The following is a 22453-nucleotide window of genomic DNA, read 5'->3' on the forward strand; positions in this document are numbered from 1 at the left end:
AGTACAGACTGAAACCAAAATTCAACATATGACTAACTTGCTAATGTTTCCTTGCTTTTTACACTTTGCTTCATGCCTCCAAGTGGTCTTGTTTACATTAGGATAATAGTATTCAGCAAATAAGTAAAATTCATACTATTTTTCACTTATTGCAAATATTTTTGGGGAGAAGCAATGGCCAAAACTTCTAGGTACATAAGCACAGTACTATATCTGTTGTTAAATGAAGTAATAAACCATCACCAATGGGAGACTTAAATTCTTCACATTTCACTGCTCTAGCCCTGGCCCTGGTCCCCATTCCAAAAATCTTTCTTATAAAGAAAAGAGAAAGGGAGACTAACTTTGCTCACCAACTTTAACTGCATGGAGAAGTAATTTTAAATCAGGAAAAGGCAGCTTAAAAGAAACTTGAATAAGTCATCCCACCTCATTAAGGACATCTGGATCTTAGGATTTTGTTACTGGGTTTTGAGGCTAGGTTTATCAGGAATACTGGTGTGGGTGAATGTGTTTGATATCCATGTATCATCATATTACAGAATATTTCCCCCCGCTACAACTTGACACCCAGCAGGAACATGCTTTTGTCCCCATTACTGTTTATGCTTACTTGGAATTTCTTAGGGGCCATGTGTGGCCTTGATCCTGAAAACACTAACACACATGTATAACTGTTCTTAGACTAGCAGCTCTGTTGATTTGAACACACATATTCATGTGAGAAAATCTATTTGACTATCTGCAGGATGGGTCTGAGAGAAAACCGGACACAGGAAAGTTATGTGATTGGAGTTAAAATCATATACAAATGATATATACTGTAGGGAACCTAGAAGATTCTTTCCCTACATCTGCTAACAATCGTTGAACAATACAGTGGTTTCTCTGGTTTTAAGTGAAATAAATCAGACTGAAATATTTTTTTAATGCATGCCATATACGAGAAGATTGGGTGAATTTAATTTCATGTTGTTCTGAGGAGATCACTGATTCTAGGGTTTATGTCAAATCTAGATGTAAGACCAGACCAATATAAATGAAGATGATTTGTGAGGCGATAAAGGGCTTAAATCAGTCAGCACCAAATCCTCCAGCAGGAGAAAAGCAGCAGTACAAACCATCTGCTACCTCTGCTCTGGTAAAGACTTAAACTGGCTAGTGCAATCCCGTAAGTGGGTAAGGATGGCATAGGCCCAAACAGGCCAGGGAGAAGATGCCTTTCTCTCTCTCTGAAGCCTGCTTGCCCTCCCTCAGTTGAATCTCTTCAAGCAGGTGGCAAAAATAATTCCCTTCTGGTGCATCAGGATGCAAACTGCAACCCCACCATAGGCATGGGAATGAGTTGGCCCACAGTTTTTTGAACTCTGTTTCAAACATGATAGGATTTCAAAATAACTAAATAGGAGCTCCTAGAGTAACATAAATAAGCATACTCTCTTTGTAGGTAAGACACACAAATCTCTCTTATGCTATTTCTAATACACACATTATGGTGGTACCATAAACATTTTATTAATGCATAAGTTTATTTTAAAAGTAAGTTGTGAGGCAAAAATGCAACCCAGCTTCTCAACTCCAAACACAGGAGATCTGAACAGAGTATGAAATGAAAACTACTTCTTGCTTTGATTTTTACAAAACAAAACTATATGGATACGATTTTGCAATACCCAACCATCTCCTCCCTCCCACTTTTGTCCATCTCTAACAAATAAACATGTCAAAATGTAGCTGGGGGGAAAATCTTGTTTCCCTTCCTGGAGCCAGAGAAACCTGCCTATGGCTGATGAGACACAGCACCCTGAAATAGGAACATTTTGGTCTTGGTTTTCTTTATTACTTGAACTGATTGACGTAATTTTGATATTCATCTGCAAAGCAGCTGGTAGGCTTAGGAGATGAAAAAGAACACAAAGTATTATTTATTATTGCTATTGTGAAATTACACTGGTATTGTGTCAAGAAAGCTCTCCTTATTTCACATCAGAGACATGTAATATGGTTGTGGAATTAATTACTATACTACTAAAACATGGTCTCATCTGAATAAAAAATGCTATGTAATTTTCAGCTCCAGGTATTCAGTTTAGGACCATTTGGAGATGGAGTTTAAAGAGTCCCATCCTGCATCTGCTTGCTTTAATGATAGAAGTAATACTCTTTAGGATTACTTAGAAATTTTTCATGAATATTTTAACAACTTTTTACTGTTTCTCATTGAAATTTCATTCCACTGGAAAATTTATATCTATACAGTCTCCATGTAATTAATGGGAATATTTGTGAGTAAAATAAGCAGGACTAGAATCACAATAAAATTCTATAAATCTATGTTTAAAATGATGCCTAGTATAAATGTCAGAAAGTGTAAAGTTAATTTGTTTTTCTTCAGATGCCCTCTCACCAGTGTCAACGGCTTTCATGATTTAGGCAGTAGATGGCAGCATTCAGCGTATAAATGAACTGAACAAATAACCAGACTTAAAAACTACAATTAAAATTCAATTGTTACCATTAAAGTCTTACATCTTACTTTTCTAAAGCAATTTTCATGGGTACCACGTTGATATTCTAATGGAAGTCAATTTTAAGCTATCAGCTTTATTTACTTTCTGTGGATCACAAACATTTGCGATATGAACAAGAAAACATTTAAAATTGCATGTATGCAAGTCATATAAAATAGTTCGAAAGAAAAATGAAAAATATACAAAGATATCCATATAGTTATAAACACACATCCATCTTAAGTAAGACTGGGTATCTGAAAGGGAACAGGAGCTGAAGCAAACTCAGCACTTTGAAAACCATGCTACTTATAAGGGCTGCAAAATATATTTTAAAAACCTAGCTTTAGGCATTCACTTTATAAAAGCTTGGCATTTGTATCCTATAGGCTATTTACAACTTATATTTTATACCAAACTTTCTATGTCCATGTCAGTTTTCAGAAATAAAAGCCTTTGTTTCCCAGTAGCTGAAAGCTTTTGTATCATGTATTATCCCTGAGCAATGTAGAAGTCTCACATGTCAAATTTGGGTTGGGGTTTTTGCCTCTAATCTCAGCAACTGTTTATTTTTCTCTTGTATTAAAATGAGCTCAGCTAACATATTTGGAGATTTCATAGATTTTTTTAAAATTACATTCATTAGAAAGCAGGAGATTACAAAGAATTAAGGCAGACTGGTAGGAGCATTCTTTCCCCTTCAGCTTTAAAATACTGCATTTTAAAATCCCGATGGATTAATACAGGGATTAATATTCAAACAAATATCCAGGCACAAATTCCTTTTGGAGACTCAGTTAAAAAAAATCAAAGGAAAGGATTTGAGGAGAGCTATATACAAGAAGTACATGACTGATCTTAGTAGTTCACTACTACATGACTGACAACTATTATGACATAGTACATGACTGATGTATTGAAACAGGACAGTTGATATGGAAATGTCTTTTTCTCCACTTCTAAGATAATTGTATATGGAAGATGGAAGATGATAGAAAATATTATTCCAGTCATTCTGGCCCGGTACACATCCTGAATCCCTACTCATTTTTAATCAGTCAAAATTCAATCATTCAATTAGTAAAGGGACTTCACTTTTCGATCAGTTAGTAAGATAGATAATAAGCATTATCCCCATTATCAACCTTATTTAATCAATGACAATTCTGCCCGAGTGAGTACCGAGTAAAAGTTAAACCAACCTTCAGGAATTTACCCAATGTAACAGCATAAAGGTAAATGATATTGGAATGGATTTTAATATATGTACTCTTTATTATAGCATTTATACCATGCTTACTACCATGTTAGTGTCAGATTTAGAATGAGTAACAATAATACAATTTCCGAGTGACACAAATCCTACTGGCATAGCTCACAAAGATTTGCCTAGAGACTTTTTCATCAATGTTTTGTGTGATTGTGCACTTTGGACATTTCAGTTTTTCAAAACTATTTTGCTTTGATGATTCCCCTTGTGAATTTTTTACCCTTCAGTTGGGTGACAGTAGAAGGACGATGGTCCAATGAGCTGTTCAACTGGAATGAAAATTTAATGAAACTATGAAATATATATACACACCTTCCCACTTCTCTCAATTGTTACTTTTTAGAAAGACTGGCAAGATCACAAAAAGGAAAATAAAAACAAAGACAGTAACTTCTAGCACAGTTGTTTGATGCCTAAATACACCTGAGAATTTTTTCCTAAACTACTAAGAATCGTTAGCACAACACATAGTTATATCTCAAGTACCAAGAATTCCCTCAATAGGAAAGGACGGAACTTCCTGGGAATCATTTAAACTCCATTTCTTGATGTACAAGGCAGCTCTGACAAGCAGTGTAACAGTGAAGTATACTCTTACAATACACATCTCATGGATGCTTATTTTTCCGTGGAAGAAGCACAAAATTTTACAATTCATGAATTAAAATTCATGAGTGTTTAAACATTCATTTACAAAAAAAAAAAAAAAAAATCTCATTAAATAAGTACTTGAGCTTTCATTCTGTTTTATGCATTTTAATGCTTACTGGTAGCTGAAAGCCAGTACTGTCCTTAGGATTTATAGGGTTCTACGCAGAATTATTTAACTGATGCGCCTATACCCATCTTGCTCTTAGCAACACAAACATTACAGTTCCCTACAGAGATCCTCTCCCTCACACAGAATACCTTGTGCTGATGCATTAGGTTTTGTAAATATGGCCTCTGCCTGAGGAGACTGGATGTGCGGTAGCCAACCTGCTCTTTCTTACCTGTAGTCCTAGTGATCAGGACTAGATTAACTCTCTTCTGGACTCAGGGCTATTAGATTTTGTGGGGCCCTGTATACAGATTTTTTTCCTGATTTAAAACAAAATGATCACATGCACGATGGATGGAGGCTTCTAAAAGAGGGGTTCAGAATGTGGAAGGAGGCTCCAGGCAAAGAGTTTGGAGTGCAGGAGAGGGGTCAGGGCAGGAGGTTGGTGTAGAGGTGCAGGGTATGGGTGCGAGTTAAGGTGCTGGAACTGGCTCATGGCTGGAGCGGAGTGTCATGGTCTAGGAGAGAGTTAGGGTGCAGAGTGCTTACTTTGGGTAGCTCCCATTTGGTGGCACAGTCCCACATCTGCCATGGCCCTGTGCTGCTCACAGAAGCTGCTGGCATATCCTTGTGGCCCAGGGGATGGGGTGCAGGAGTGTGAGGGCTCCAGCTGAGGCTAAGATCTCTAGGGTGGGGCTGGAGGTCAGGGGCTCAGAGCTGAACAGAGGGTTGGGGTGCAAGGGCTCTGGCTGTGGGTGCAGTCTCTCGGGTGGGGCTGGGGTATGGGACAAGCTACAGGCTCTGAGCTATCAGTATGGGCTTTCAGGTGCAGGAGGGTGCTCATGGCTCAGGGAGCTCAAGATGGGGTAGATGATTTGGAGCTTAGGCTTACCTGAGAGGCTCTGTGCTGGGGAGTGGCTCCCCTCTGCCAGGCATGGCTGTTCCCTGTTCAGGCTGGTGGGGAGGGGCTTAATGGCTTCTGTGAGAGGCTTAATGGGAAGGTGTGCAGCCATATAGCTTAAGAGGAACTATGCTGGTACCCCAAATTTTCAGGTGCCCTATGCAGCCACATACATGATATATGCCTAAGGACAGCCCTGGCTGACATGTAGGTGTAATTTACAAAGTCCTGTGTGACTAAAAAAGTTTAGAACAGAAATTGGATGGCAACAGATCATGAAGCCCTGTGACGACCGTACCTGGTGATACACTACACAAAAAGAGCTCTCAACAATGCTTTTGGCAGTTCCACTGTTCCATACTGACTCCAGAGACATTCTAAGCATCAGAGTGATGTTTGGGGATCTAACGGGGCATGTTTATTGTACCCCACCTCTTCCACAAACAAAAATGGCCATGAGAGCTTCTTGATGGTAAACACCAGCATGTACTTTACGTTGCTTCACTCCCTCCCCATGCATGTATCAGTGCAACCCCTCCTTTGTAGCTCTGCCCAACTCTCCTCTGAGGAAAGGAATTGAAGTGTCTCTATAGAAAACTCCCCTTCTGAGGCTGGCCTCGCCTGGTGTTGCTCTCCTCCTCCTCTCTCTTGCTATTTCCATTTTATCTTGAGCATGTCCTCCTGTACTCTTTTTAAGTTACTTGCCTGTTAATTGATTAATTATCTCATTAACCTCCAACCAGTCTGGCCTAGTAATCAAGTACAGTGCAGAAAAATTAGGTTTTCTCAGGGGAACCTAACTGGTGTAAATAATGACCAGACTGGCTCAAGCTCCATCTCTCTGCGGTTAGCCACAGAGAACTAGTGGGGTCTTGTTTTTTCTAGGGCTTTTCATGTAGATCTACATGATGCCTTCATTGGAAAACCAAGGAGATGCGGTCTGGATGAAATGATAATGAAGTGGGTGCATGACTGGTTCAAAGACTGTATTCAAAGATTAGTTATTGATTTGCTGCAAGCCCCAGCAACAACTCAACCAGGTGATATTCTGAACAAAAAGAAATGTCACTGCTTCCATCACTTCGCATAGCTGCAGACATATTAGGTCTCAGAGGGACACCTCTGAAATGTTATTATGTAGATTAATGAAGAGCCTATAAATATCTCACACAGCTAACATAGGCTTAGCTCTTGATCCTGTGAGAGATGTGCGAAGTAGACCCCTGTGCCTAGTTAGAGTCTGCATGGATTTCATTGTGAGACTGATGGCTCTCCAGAATTGCAATAATCACTAATTTATAGAACATTCATTTCTCAAAGTAACTTTAACCACCCAACCTTGCCTATAGCAAGAACATGACAAAGTGCAATCTTTGCAATTTGCTCCAAGGTACAGAATGATATGAGTCTTTCATTTGAGAGCATCAGTGTGATTGTGGCCAGTTATCACAACACAGCAGCACAAACTTTAGTTGTTGCTATTGTAATGCTGACAAGTGGAACCAAACATGCGGCCTCAGGAGCTGGGCATGAGCCTCTATAGCCTGAGCTGAAAGGCAGCTGGCTCTCAACTGAGGCTGTAGAGGAAACTCATTCTTTCTCTAAGTGGTCTAAATTCCACTACAGGGGACAGTGAATCACATTCGGTATATGTGTGGGTTACACTATACTATCACCAGGATTACCTCCTACCCAACATTAACAGCTCTCAGTGCAAGTCTCACAGAGCTATCCCTGCTTTTTCATGGTAGATTACTAAGCAGAATTTTATACACAGTGGTTGACAATTCAATCAGTCTTTAAAAATCTATTGATATTTAAGGGAAACTTGTTTTCAATTTTTAAAAGATTATTCACTTTTGTTTATTAGCAGATTGCAGAGTGGAACAAATTAAATATCTACAAATAAAATTATATAAAAACCAATAAACCTATGAATATACAATCATTTTAAAACCTCTTTTTAAAACTTAGGTTGTTCAAAGTTAAGATTCAGGTATCCACCATAATATATAAAGTACTGGTGAACTGATCCCTGGCATTACAGCTCTATAGTACTTGTAGCATGGAGATGCAAGGATATCTCAATAGTGACGGTATTTCAATCTCATTGCTTTTATTCTATTGCTTTTATTCTATTGCTTTTATTCTCAAAGAGGAATGACATGTAGACATACCCTTATACTGAAGAGTGACTTCAGGGGGAAAGCAAGGGGCCAGAGATGAGGACCAGGACAGCTATAACTCCGTTAGATCAACAGGGGCCAGGAGAAAGGAACAGCTATCTACTATTGATTTCAGAGAGTTTGTCTGTGTGTCTGTCTGTCCCCCATGCAGGAGACATGCATTCCTCCCCGTCTGCATCCACTACAGTTCCAGTGGCCATCAACAAATGCTTCTCACCTGATTTCAAGCTGCTGCAGTGAGAAAGGATGGTATTGTCCTTTCTCCCTAGGCAGACCAATGATTTAAATTAAGAAAAACAAAAATTAATTGAGTTAAGGACCCAAACAACGCTGGGTAAATATTCTAGTCTTTAATATTTTGGTAACATTTGTATAGCTTTTCATGTCAATGACATTTACTTTAATTAATTGCTTCAGTAACTTAAATAATAACATTACATATTTAAAGTGATAAGATATAGCATACCTTAACTGTAGTTGCACAGTATTTTGTATCAGCCCAGGACAGCCTACACAGTGTGGTTAAAGGAATTAAGATATTTTTATTTTCAAATATTGATTTTGAAAACATGATTTTAGCACTTCTGCCAGTGAAAGGATTTATATCTAACATGCCATTAGGAATTGCCATGAAAAGTACAACCAGCCTTTTTCTCCCATAGATCAGGAGATGTCAGCTTCTATAATTAGGAAATAAACCTAAAAGACAACTTCAGTTTTGAGGTACACTATCATAATAAGACAGATGTAGTCCAATATCTGTTCTTGTTATGGACTGTAGTCTGGCTAAGGTACTTATATGACCCCACTGGCAAAAAAACTTAGCACTTCACAATCTCTAATGTATTTTTCCTTACAACACCTTATTTACAGATAGGAGACTGAAGTACAGAGAGGCTAAGTGACTTGCCCAAAGTCATACAGGAAATCTGTGGCAGAGCAGGGACTTGTGTCTGTCCTTGGGTAATGCCATAGCCATTGTATCATTCTTCCTCTCCTTATTCTGTCTGTGATGCATTGCCAGACCTACTGACAAAGAGTGAAGTTGCCCTGGAGCATGGTAATTCAGAAGGGCCTGGGACTCTCAGGAGTGCGGAGCCTCCCCCCACACACACACCTGGGTCAGCGATGCAGCAAGTCTGTCATCCCCCCTGTGCATTGCTTTGAATATCCAGGCTATCCTTGGTGAAGTCAGTGTCTTGAATGCATCTAAGAACAGAGACTATCTATCTCTTACCACAGAGTGACTATACAATCTGATATGGTTGATCAGCACCCAAATCCCTAGTTCTAATATGGTTAGTAGTTTTATATACTTGTAATTCATACCCCAGTTAAATTTGTTAGTTTCCTCATTTTAGAGACATGTCCACATCTTAATAGAGTTAAATGTTTAGATATATTTTATGTTAATAAACTGAATATAAATTATACGTGTGCTATTTTTAGCCATTCCTTTCAGTAACTAAGTGTAGCCATACTTTATTATTTACACGTTGTTAGTAAATAGCAGTACCTAAAATAAACTAAAAATAAACACCTGCAATCCTTAAAGCATTACAATAGTTTTACTCCAGAAGCAAATAAATCCTTTTAAATAGTCCCCATTAAAAAAAAGTTTTCCAAGTTTCCACAGCAGGAAATAAGATATAAAATAAAACTATTCTGAGCCAGCTACTCTAACAGAACAAACTATGACAACATTCACTTCCATAGATAGAAAAGCACAGCGAGAGCAATTTCACCAGTGATTTCACAGGGGAGACCATCTGCACATAGACATCCCTGGTGACTACTCTGGGAAGAGTCAACCAGCTGGTGTTGGACACACATGTGTTACACACCAATGCCAAATTGTTCCTTTGAGTCATGCACACTTGGCTCTAACTGCTTTCTGTGCAGTATGGGGTGGAGAATGCCAGCTAAGCATCTTGATAACAGCATCCAGTGGTGGATATTCCTTTCAGTGGGTTTAGATAATAATATTAATAATAATAATAATAATAATAATAAATAATAAATGGGGATATACCTATCTCGTAGAACTGGAAGGGACTTCAAGAGGTCATCAAGTCCAGTCCCCTGCCTTCACAGCAGGACCAAATACCATCCCTGACAGATTTGCCCCAGATCCCTAAATGGCTCCCTCAAGGATTGAACCCTGGGTTTAGCAGGCCAATGCTAAAACCACTGAGCTATCCCTCCCCCAATAGACTAACTCCGGGCCAAAGTATGTGAGGATGAGAGTTGGGGAACTTTTCCACACTAGGGATTCAAAGAAAGCAGATTTTAAGAACCAGTGGCTTCAGGATGAGGGGCAAACCTCTCATTGAGCCAACAGCTAGTGCAATGGTATGCATCAGCGCTATGCTTGCTGCCTGCTGGGGTGCCCAGGGAGCATGTCCTGAAAGTACAAGATCCTCTGTGATAAGAGTATACCATGTAAAGGTTGGCACTGTCCTGCTTTGGGGGTTGTACTCCTTACCATGTGGAAGACGTGAGATCAAATAACCAGAGCATCTGAGAGCTTTTAGTGTGATCCTATTTACCAATCTCCCAGAAAACAACCCTGGAATGATATGTAGCACGAGAAGTTTCAGGAAGAGGGATCTCATTTAGGGAAATGTGGGGGAAGATTTTGAAAATTAATTTTAATTTAATTGAGGCTTATAACCAGTCATACATATGGGGTATGTCTACACTACAAAGTTAATTTGAACTAACAGACGTTAGTTCGAATTAACTTTGATAGGCGCTACACACGCGAACCACTAGTTCGAACTTAATTCGAATTAGCGGAGTGCTTAATTCGAACTAGGTAAACCTCATTCCACGAGGACTAACGCCTCATTCGAATTAACTAGTCCAAATTAAGGGCTGTGTAGCCACTTAATTCGAACGAGTGGGAGGCTAGCCCTTCACTGCTTTCCCTGGTGGCCACTCTGGGCACCACCAGGGAAACTCTTCTGCCCTCCACCCGGCCCCGGAGTCCTTAAAGGGGCACGGGCTGGCTATGGTGCCCATGCCAGGTGCAAGCCTGCCAGCACCCAGCCAGCAGACCCTGCACTTGGCATGGCTCAAGCCAGCCACCCGCTGCCACCCAGCCCTCCGCCTCTTCCCAGGACCAGGCTGGCGGCTCCCGAGAGCCTGCCCAGGTCCGCAAGAGGCAGGCACCCGCCTGGTCTAGTGCAGACATTGTGGACCTCATCCACGACCTCCGCACTAGACACAAGAACGTGGCCGTCTAGGGCAGGATAGCTGCCAGCCTGGCCACCCACGAGCAGGTTTGCATGAAAATCAAGGTGGTCCAGTGAGACCCCCGACCCTGAGCCCTGAGCTTAGAACTGCCGTACTGGGTCAGACCAGAGGTCCATCTAGCCCAGTAGCCTGTCTGTAAACAGCGGCCAACACTAGGTACCCTGGAGGGGATGGACTGAAGACAATGACCAAGCCATTTGTCTCGTGCCATCCATCTCCAGCATTCCACAAACAGAGGCCAGGGACACCATTTCTACCTCCTGGCTAATACCACTCCATGGACCCAACCTCCATTACTTTATCTCACTTCTCTTTAAACTCTGTTCTAGTTCTAGCCTTCACAGCCTCCTGCAGCAAGGAGTTCCACAGGTTGACTATTTGCTTTGTGAAGAAGAACTTTCTGTTACTAGTTTGAAGCCTGCTACCCATTCATTTCATTTGGTGTCCTTTAGTCCTTCTATTATGGGAACTAATGAAGAACTTTTCTTTATGCACCCTCTCCACACCACTCATGCTTTTATAGACCTCTATCATATCCTCCCTCAGTCTCCTCTTTTCTAAGCTGAAAAGTCCCAGTCTCTTAAGCCTCTCTTCATATGGGAGCTGTTCCAAACCCCTGATCATTTTAGTTGCCCTCCCATCTCCCACCCTCTCTCTTCGCCTCTCCCACCGCCTTTCCCCAGTCTCCCTGAGTTTTGTTCAATAAAGAGAGTTTCTATTTTTGAACACATGTGTCCTTTATTTTGTACATCAGGAAGGGGGGCTAGGAAGGGGTAAGTTGAAGGAGGTGAGGGAGGAATGGGGTACGCGCCCCCGATGGGGAGGACTGGGTGGCTCTGCAGGCTCCTCGGGGTGGAAGCTCTCCTGAAGCCCCTTGATTGACCCCCCCTCCAGATGGAAGCCTGCGGCAAGTGCAGCCAGGCTGATGGCTGAGTGCTGTGATGTGCCAAGTGTGGGCACTCAGGGCACTCCAAGCCAGGACTGCTATGCAAGCGGGGTACCACTGAGAACTGTCTATCCGGGGTGGGGGTTGGGTCCCTTTAAGCACAGCCCTCGGCTAGCCTGAGACAGCAGCTCCACGCTCTAAGTCCTAATCTGACTCCCTGCCGGCACTGCTTCCGGCCAGCCTTAACCTCGGTTCAGGGTCCACTCAGTGTGGACATGCTAGTTCAAATTAGCAAAACGCTAATTCGAACTAGTTTTTAAGGCTAGATGCGCTAATTCGAATTAGCTTAGTTCGAATTAACTAATTCGAACTAAGTTAGTTCGAATTGGTGCTGTAGTGTAGACATACCCATGGAGTGACTGCTGCGATGCTATAAATGTGTGAGACGTATACACCTCTATATACTCTATGTTAAAGTATTTAAAATTATTCCACCGTGAAAGAAAAAACAGAATAATTGCAAAAAGTATACATCACAGAAAAAGAACTATGCAGATACATCCAGCATTAACCCAGAGCTAAAGTCACCAAAGAACAAATGCTTTTAAACATGGAATTAACATGTCACCATATCTCGCTCCAGTGATGTCTATCCCACAGCATCACAGAAAGTCAGCTGTTCAATGGCTCCCACATATTAGTAGTGAAATTTAAATGGGGGAAAAAAACCCCTCGGCTGTGTCTACAGTGGCATGATTTTGCGCAAAAGCACTCGCTTTTGTGCAAAAACATGCTACCTGTCTACACACTGGTGGGGATTTCTTGCACAAGAACACTGATATTATAATGTGTGAAATCAGTGCTTCTTGCACAGGAACTATGATGCTCCCACTCAGGAAAAAGCCCTCTTGCACAACTGTTCTTGCACAAGAGGCCAGTGTAACAGGCAACATGAATTTCTTGCGCAAGAAAGCCCGATGGCTAAAATGGCCATCGGAGCTTTCTTGTGCAAGAGAGCGTCTACACTGGCACAGATGTTTTTGTGCAAAAGCACATCCCTTGAGCAAAAGCAAATGCCAGTTTAGACACTCTCTTGTGCAAATACTTTAACGCAAAAACTCTTGCATTAAAAGTATTTGCGCAAAATCTTGCCAGTGTAGATGTAGCCCTCCTGTTTGTTACCTTTGAGAGTCTTTGACACTTGCTCTTCATTACAGAGGGACAGGGATGGGGAAGACAGTGTTCCCCAACAATTGTACTATGCTCAAGAGCTTGTGCTGTGCTTTTTGCAAATATTGACAAAATACAGAGCCCTCGATTTGCTATAGCTATGCACTGGTTCAAATGATTAATTTTATGGGATTTAGTTTTAACCAAGTGTAGAATCCTAATTCCACATACATGTTTATTGGAACCTTCATAACGGAGGCAACAAAGAGCCATTAGTTATCTTGCTATTACAGTGCAGTGCACTCTCACTTTTTGTTTCTAGGTTTTGGCCCAAGTTCTCTACCAGTTCAATTACCTTTGGGTATAGCAGTGGGGAAAAGTGGAGGAATCTGCCACAGAATGGGTGAAGGCTTCCAGATTCTCTGGTTGGTTCTGTGCCAGCACTGACAGAGTTTAGAGAAGACTAGACTTCTCCAGTTGATGAACTGAGGATCTACCCTTCAGAAAATCTGAAGAAGTGAGAAGAGCAGAATGAGCTGGGCCCTTACTTGGGAGTTTCTGGGGGCACACAGGCATTTCGAGGAATGGAGCTGCAACAGCACCTGAAGGCACAAAACCCTCTTTTCTGAAATGTCAGTCATCTAAATTACAGGAAATTGCATCAGGTATGTGAGACTAGCCCAGGGATAGCCCTTAGAATCTCCCATTCTTGTGTGCGGATGTATCAGCATAGATTCTCCTGATGGGAGAAATGGAGACAGGGAATGCTAAGAATTGCTTTGCACACTGACACACAGATGAAATCATTTCAACTACTTTTGTTGTCTGTGGATTCCTTTCTCTCATTTCTTCTTGCTGATATCCTGTTACCATGAGGTGACGCAACATTGCATCACCATTTAATGTTATGATCTGTGATGACAGCCACCCAAATTAGTGAGCTCCCTTGTCTGTCTTGATCTTCTACAACCACTATGTAAACTCATGCTGTCCCAATCTGAATCCCATAGAAAGATATCCTTTACAGCTGCTGTAAATCTTATCTTCCAAAGTCAAACACTGTCGCCATTATAGTTTGTCTTTTTACATGAAAACCAAACTTGTAACAATTATCAGCATACAGTCCCAGATTAAATGCCTAGTTTATCTATGCCATAACATGCATTTTGAGCTGCATCCTGCATTTTAGGACACATGTTAAGGGAAATCTATGAAAACCTCAAAGCTTTCAATACATTGTTTAGGGACTGTATATTGCTGTACAGCCTGTATAGCATGTGGCACATCAACTTTATCAGTTGTGTCCAATAATCATTATATATAATAAGGTTAGCATTGCTCTAAACTCACCCCAGCCTTGGGTTTAGCTCCAGAGCCAGCCATCGGACATGGAGATATTAGATCAGAGGCACGGATAACAGGGGACAACTGTGTTTTGGAGTGACTTATTGAAGCAACGTCTGCTCCACTTTCAGAGGCAGATTCCAAATCCTGTCAAAAAAGTACATATCTCTTTAGCACATGTTAATATGGAACTGTTTAATGCAAGGTACTATGTTAATTAAATGTCTGCATTTCCATTAAACAAGGTGTTTATTTAGGCACATTCAAATATAATATATTTGAATTTTGTAAAGTAACACCCCCTTCTTCTCTCTCTTCCCTTACATATGCACTATTACTTTCATTCTTCTCAGAGGAGGTGGTTCGCATTAGCTGCCGTTCTGAAATTATGTCACCACTAACATCAAAGTTATTATTCCCCTAAATGGTAGTGCGTAGAATTAAAAAAAAAATCGGAGAGTTGTAGAAGTCTGGCATTATTTTCTTATGTTCAGTGTTTCCTGTGTGTGTATGTGTGTTGAGTTTTGCGCCCACCTTCTGTCTCTGGAAGCATTTGCAAGCTCAGTGAACATCTGTTAATCATCATACAGCTGAGCTGACGTCATCATTTAACTGTTTGTGCAATTCAAAGGCACTGATTCTTGTTATTTTGGAATTACATTAGAATGGGAACATTTGCCATATGTAGTCTGGTTAAGGTGCTTTAACTATTTAGGCCAAGGGTTAAACTGAGAATGTAATACAAATAGTGTAATAAAAACATCTCCTTTTAAAAATATCATGCAACATCTAATTTAGACAATGTAGACACAATCATTGCTTTGGAAACGAGATTTTTATACTTTGCACAATATCCACAGCACCAAAGTTCCTAGGAAACCAGTGATTACATGTAAACAGTATCAGAATAATGTTAACAATCTGGGATTCCACGTTTTGATGTATGTTGCTTCCCTCTAAAGGCTCAGTTTTCATGCTGAAGGAAAATATCATCACTGATTGTCTTGGTAATCAATGTATGGTAATTTTTATCTGAAATGTTTTTTTGTTTTCAGAGTATTCTAGATAACACTTAATTCGATCCCTCATCTTTTCCCCTCTAAGTAATTACACCAATACAAATTTTTATGGAGATCGGTCAGCCTTCCCGTAGTTAAATTTTTAACCAGTTGCCATTATGAAGTCTTAATAGACTGCGACTTTGGCTTTCAAAATGGTTCTGCCTCAGAAGTCACAGACTGACTCTGAAAACAAAGGAGAAAATGTATGCAAAATTTGAAGAACACACACCACACTTCTTTCAGTTACAACTAATTAAAAATTACCTTGATTAACTCAAATATGACTCATCAATGTCCCTTCATATTTTCCATCCAGTTCAAACTTCTTGAAAATTCATGAGTTAGCTATATTTAAAGATACTAGAGCAATTCTTTTTTGATAGTTTTATGTCCTGTTGCTATAAAGTTGATTTATTTCATTTTTGTCAATGGAATTTTTTGCCAGTGTCTGCATGGAGAGTGGGATTGGGCACCATGGATGAAATTCATCCCTGCATGGAGGGAACCTGCACAAAAACTCATGTACTGCTTAAACCCCCTTTCCTAAGTCTTAAGTGAGTGAATGCATGAATTTTGGGTAGGTCCTTTGCATAAGGATGAATCACACTTTACAGCATAAGTGAATTTGAGAGTACTTTCTATGCAATTTGAATATTTGAGTGCAATGTAAATTCAACAAGAAAAAATAAAATTAAAAAGCAAAACATTAGGAGACACTACTTAACAACCAATCAAAATCGTCAAAATCCTCCTGCTCCAACTGAAACCATCTCTTTTAAAAGATTTCAAATATATAGCAGCTATGGTGTTTTGTTTGTACTTTCTCTTTCAGTTGAAATTTGGCTTCTTCTAAGAACAAGTTAAAATCCCCTGCTGAGTATCTCAGTAAGCATTATTATTATTTTAAATAGTGAACAGCTGCATTTAAGAGATTAGCAAATATTTATAATTTTGGTGTATTTTAAAACCTCTATATTTTAAGTGGCTTAGATGCAATATGCTATTAAACTTTTTGCTATTTCTCTGTATAAGTAACAGAATTCAAACATGAATAATACAAACAAAATATTATATTAGTAACTACATGCCTTTCAACTGGCCAAGATGCTAAGATTCAGATAAATATTAAAAAATGTTTTTTCTCCTACACAGTACCTATTGAAATGTGTGGAATTAATGCAGATGACTTTGTTAGAAAAGAAAGTATTCCAAACATTGGCTAAAACGAACATATTTCTTTAAGATTTCTTATTTTTAATTGCAAAATGACTGTAATAGTGGTGGTTAAGATTAGCAAAACTACTGCATTATACAAGCCACTGGAAAAGGTAGTACAGGTAGTATTCTTCACATTTACATGTTTAACCAAATCTTTTAAAATTACAATTTATTCATCAGTGAACTGCTCTATCCTCTTTTACATTATCCTCTGCAAAGGTCTCTGCATCTAAATAAAAAGTGAAGATTATGCCAGAATATTATTCTAACGGAGGAGGATTTCATAAATGGCCCACAAGTGGCTCCCTGCCCAAAAATTGTTAGACCCCATAACTCAGAATAAAACAAACTGTTACTTAATGTACATTTTCAGCTCTAGCTATTGCAAATCTAATGGAATGTGCATATATTCAGAGACCAACATTACTGTGATTCTAACTCCACTCTCTATTACCTCTTATCACTATGACAAATTATACAGCCTGACACCTTTTGATTTTTGGCTGTTCTCCCATTCTCTCATCTGGGATGTTTCATAATTCTCCCACGTATCAGCTCTTTTTTCACAGAAAAGTGCAATCTGCAAGTGGAAGCCCGATCCAAATAATATGAGAGAGAGAGAGAGAGAGAGAGATGAAAAGAAATGAATGAAACAAAATAAAACTGACAATACAAAGAGTTAGCAAACAGGCTCACAGGTATATGCCTCCGTTTGTAAGTTGGGGTGCTGGATGGTGAAGAGCCTGTACTGAGAGCATTTTCAATATCCTGATCGAGCTGGTCCAGTTTCATAATTAGCAGTACCATGGAGTCCAATCGTGACCGATCTCGATCTTCTCTCATTTCCTGAGGAACAGAACATACAATTACTGATTCTGAAAGGGCACTTCATGGAAAGAATAAAAAGCTCTCTGTTCCCTAATTTGACAAAAAGTCATTGAATAATAGGCAAACTCTCATTTTTTCAGGGGAAAAAAAGAAAAATATGTTTTGTATCATCAATAGGCTGTTCATTCAGAAAAGGTTGACTTACTGCCAGTTAAGCATTTGGTGCACATATCTAATATACGTCTTGTACTGGAATGTGTCAGGAAACAATGTGTACAATACTGTTTGATATAAATGCACTATGTAGGGATTTCTCCAATTCATGAATAATCTCCCATTCAAAAGGGCTATCTGAACTTATTCTCCTTTTCCAAACCCCTCCCCCAATAGTTAATTAGGTTTATTTGAAGTGAGATTCTCTTTCCCTGTGATGAACAAAGAAAACTATGTACAAAGATGAGTGGCATATATTTGAATCTGTGATAAAAATAGAAAAAATCCACAGAAAATAACTTTTCTGCTATCTTTGAACACCATGTACTTTGACAGTGGCACCCATTAATGCTGCTGTACCGTTGGGACTTACCAAACCAATTGTTAGAAGCGTTTTCATGTTGGCTGTAAAAATCTTGCTGTACATGAAATCTCTCTGACTTGTCATAAAATACATGCTGTATTTATAGACACCTGCACAGGGGACAGGAAACTCCATATGCTTCCCATCCCAGAAACTCTCGCACATTCCCTTGTTGGCGGATGGAAAAAGAAGAGTTATAATTCCCCTTTAAAAGAAGCTTGGTATGTGACCCCCCAAACCAGTAGAGGCATGGACAAACTTCACCTGGTGCTTCTGTACTTGCTTTGGATTTCACTGACAGGGATCCAAGGGCTGGATTAGTTCCTTAAACATTATGGGCTCGTCTACACTGGCCCCTTTTCCGGAAGGGGCATGTTAATTTCACCTATCGTAGTAGGGAAATCCGCAGGGGATTTAAATATCCCCCGCGGCATTTAAATAAAAATGTCCGCCGCTTTTTTCCGGCTTTTAAAAAAGCCGGAAAAGAGCGTCTACACTGGCCCCGATCCTCCGGAAAAAGCACCCTTTTCCGGAGGCTCTTATTCCTACTTCAAAGCGGCTCGCTTTTTCGAAAGAAGTGTTTTCAGTCTAGACACTTTCTTTCAAAAGAGACTTTTTCAAAAGATTCTTTTGAAAAAGCCTTGTTCAAAAGAGTCTTGTAGTCTAGATGTACCCTATGAAAGATATTATTTGGATGATGCTCACTGAAGGTAAAAAAAGTTATGGTGCTACAGCCCCCTGCAGCATTTGGAAAATGTGGCCTATGTATGCTTTGTCAAATCCTGGAGATGGAGACTAAATGAGTGAATGTTTTGTTGGGCATTAGAAAAGTAGAAGTAGAAACCAAATACAAATTCCTGTAGAGTGTTAACTAGTCAATAGGACAGCTGAGTAAAACTTTCTCTGAGCTGTGTGAATTGCACAGGGAATGTAAGCAAAGTTTAGAGTGAACCTGTGGTGTTAACCTCTAGTGAGAAACCACATGGCAAGCAGTGATAGCAGTACAATGTTACTGTCTTTCAAGCTGGTGAGGAAATTTTAAAGTGAACCCCTGCAGCCCTAACCTCTGAGTTTCTGCATTTCACTTGATGGTTCTGGTACGTTTGGGGACATAGTGTCTCCAGCTTCCATGGATGCAGAAAGCAGCAGAGTTGCACATGCAGGTGAAGAGTCCTCTACATAGTATGTGGTTCTATGGCAGCTCCATCATACCGTTGTGTGAGTGACTGGGGTTGTGCATGACTGCTGTTACTATGACTAAGCTGATTCACTAGTCAACCTCCTCCTCCTCCAAAAAAGAGGGGCACACAGCTGCCATAGAAGCAGAACCACTCTGGGACATAGAAAAGCCTACATCCACAAGATCACCCTGATTTTTTAAAAACACATTTGTATTTTTCCTTGGAATCTTAACACTGAAAACGTAAACCAATATAAAACGATTATAAAACTTGACAGGAAAAAGCAAATGAGCTGCATATCTGCAGCAAGAGGAGTTTATCTTAAATAATCCTGTTACAAATTCTCCCCCAAATCCTTAGTCTGGCTCTTCATGAAGTGGATTGGTAGTATTGGAGAGGAATCACTTATAATTAAGAGGTGGCAAAGCATTATTATAGTTATAATAAGCCTTATTGTTATTATCTGGAAAGGATAATTAGGCTTGATGCATGGGATAAGGGTTTGGGCCTTTTGAAAACAAAGATATATTTAGGCCTCTAAGTAAGGCCCGTGTTATTGCAGTACTTCCATGAATAGGAGTCAGAACAGCATCTGGTTGAGGAGTTTTTCATTTGTTTGTTTAAAAAAACCCCAGACTTTTCCATTTGCACTGCTCTTCAGCATGATTCATTGTGTATTTCTACCATTACTTTTTGTCTCTTTCATAAATGCCTAACAATTATAACAATACAAATTAAAGTAGACCATAAAAAATCAAAAAGCTATTCTTGATTTAGCAATCCAATAAAATATATTAATCCTCTAATAATATTTATTTAGTGTATGTTTAAACAATTTTAGCCTTGATATGATCAAATGAAGTTCCAAGTCTTTTATGGCTTCTTCATCTTCTCCATATCTCCCTCATGTATATATTCTGAGATTTTGTTACCAACTTGTTATTTTATCTGAGGTTAGCAAGACACTAACAATCCATTATGTTCCCTTTGAAGTGACAATATTTCTTTACCCTCACACACTGTCCTCCTGATCTTTCTTTCCAATTGCAAATTATTTTCAAAATGATAGTTAATATCCAGTAGTTGTTAGATTTTTAAATTAAAAAAGTGAAGACTACAAAGTCAAGCTCTCAAATGTTAGGTGATACCTGTGTACCTAAATTTGGCTCCCTTATGTTTTTTCTTTATGTTGCTGTCTAATTATATGACCATATACTTCTCTTTTTCCCATCTGTGACATCTGTTGTAATCAGGTAAACTAATTATATGTATTCTTATGTTTAAATAAGTCTTGGCATGTTTTTGTCAGGGAACTAATTTTACAATGTTTCAAAATTTTTCCACGACTTCAGAAAGGGAACAATTTAGGTCACAATGTATTAAAATGTTCTTGCAAGTTTTAGTTTTTTGTCACACCAACTAAGATATGTTAAAAAGGATTAAGTATGAGGGTATATTGGATGTTGCAAATACTCCTAAACCAAACATTTTAGAAACTTAGGAAAGTCAGAGATAAGGTTACATTAAAAGAAATAAAAAAATGCTCAAGCATGAAAAAGCACCCAAACAACACTAACTCTGCCATGTATTGCAACCATGCATTAACCATCCAATCGTGACTAAGGCACTTCAATGTGTGGTCCCAGGTTATATTTTAAACCCCTCACCCTGGTCTAAACACTCTGCTCTGTGCAAATAGTGGGGGTACTTATTTGTGCATTTTCACAACTTAATACATTTGGGTTTCTATTATATGTAATCTTAAATTTGAATTTCTTATGTTTACAATGCTTGGAATAGTTGCAATATTATGTATTTCACCTTGATATCTGCTCTCAACCTTAACTCAAACTTAATGAAGTTTACTCCCAGGAAGTTTAAAATTCCATATGTGATGAAGTAAACATGAAACTCAAATGGGAAAGTTATCCTGGGATATTTCTAAAGACTTGCAATTATTTAATATCCATTTTTATTCTTTTATTTTTACTTTTATTGATATTTTATCACATAGGATTGCCAACTTTCTACTTTAAAAAACCCAAGCACCCTTGCTTTGCCCCTTTTCTATGAGTATCTATGCCCACCCACCTGCCTACTCCTTCTCCCCTCCCTTCATTGCTTGCCCTCCCCTACCCTCACACACTCACTCAATCACTCATTTTCACTGGCCTGAGGCAAGGAGTTAGGGTGCAAGCTCCTGGGTGGGGCCAGAAATGAGGGATTCAGGGTGCAGAAGGGGGTTGTGGGCTGGGGCAGAGGTTTGGGGTGCAGGTGGGAGTGCAGAGTGGGGACTCTTGGAGGAATTTTGTATGTGGGAGGGAGCTCAGGGCTGTTGCAGGGAGTGGGGAGTATGGGTGAAGGGTGTGGGCTCTGGCAGCACTTACCTGAGGTGGCTTCTGGGAAGCAGTAAAATGTCCTTCCAGAGAGGTGGCCAGGGGGATCTAGGTGCTGTTTCTGCAACTCCCATTGGCCAAAGTTCTTGGCCAGTTGGAGTTGTAGAGTCAGTGCTTGAAGCAGGGGCAGTATGCAGAGCCCCTATGTCTGCCTCTTTGCCTACCAACTGGAGGGACATGCCGGATGCTTTTCGGAACCTGCCTTCCCCACGGTCCTGCCAACCAGACTTTTAATGGCCCAATCAGTGGTGCTGACCAGAACCACCAGTGTCCTTTTTTCAATAGGGTGTCCCCATCTAAAACGGGATACCTGGCAACCCTAAGCACAGAGTATTCAGAAAATACCAGTCAGTTAAGCTGGGTATAGCTGTTTTGCTTCACTGGAACAGAAAGAAACAGCTGAAGTGTATACTCGAGATATCCTCTCTTTGCTGTGTCCCACATTTTCCTACACCTAGATTTCCCCCTCTCTCCTGCACTTCCCTCTATACATGTTCCCCACATTCCTTTGTACACACACACCAATTTCCCACTCTCTACTGAAGTCCTGCCCCCTCCACCACCACCTTTTTTGTTCCTACCTTTCTACCCTTTCTCCAGAATAGATCTGGTGAAAAGGGAATCTTTTAAAAATAAAAACATTAGGATTAATGATAATTATTTTTGCATTTAAATTTCATGATAGAAGATTTAGCCATCAGAGGACGCTACTATCTCACACTGAAATTTCTACATGATTAAGATACAGCTACCCTCATTTTCCGAATCTGCTTTAAAAATAGGTATCCTTATGCCTTTATTTCCACTGAGAGTGAGCCTAGCAGCCATCTTTATTAGGAGCAGCCTGTGACTTCAATCCCATTGTGAACAATAGCAGAGGGCAGTCATTTTGAAATAGGGCAATTTT

At 39.8% G+C, this 22453-nt stretch overlaps 1 protein-coding gene across 5 annotated transcripts in view; it reads right to left on the reverse strand.

Annotated features, from left to right (window-relative positions):
- Window positions 1-22453, reverse strand: part of DLC1 (DLC1 Rho GTPase activating protein) — a 385314-nt gene that overhangs the window by 260427 nt on the left and 102434 nt on the right. For all 5 annotated transcript variants that reach the window (XM_075930378.2, XM_006113504.5, XM_075930377.2 and 2 more), the window contains 2 exons: window positions 17261-17410; window positions 14292-14432 (listed from right to left, as the gene is read on the reverse strand). In XM_075930378.2, coding sequence (XP_075786493.2) covers window positions 14292-14432; window positions 17261-17410 — 291 coding nt within the window. The remainder of the gene's footprint in view (window positions 1-14291; window positions 14433-17260; window positions 17411-22453) is intronic.

The sequence above is a fragment of the Pelodiscus sinensis genome, chromosome 4 (assembly GCF_052426305.1).
Source record: "Pelodiscus sinensis isolate ZL-2025 chromosome 4, ASM5242630v1, whole genome shotgun sequence".
Taxonomy (NCBI): domain Eukaryota; kingdom Metazoa; phylum Chordata; order Testudines; family Trionychidae; genus Pelodiscus; species Pelodiscus sinensis.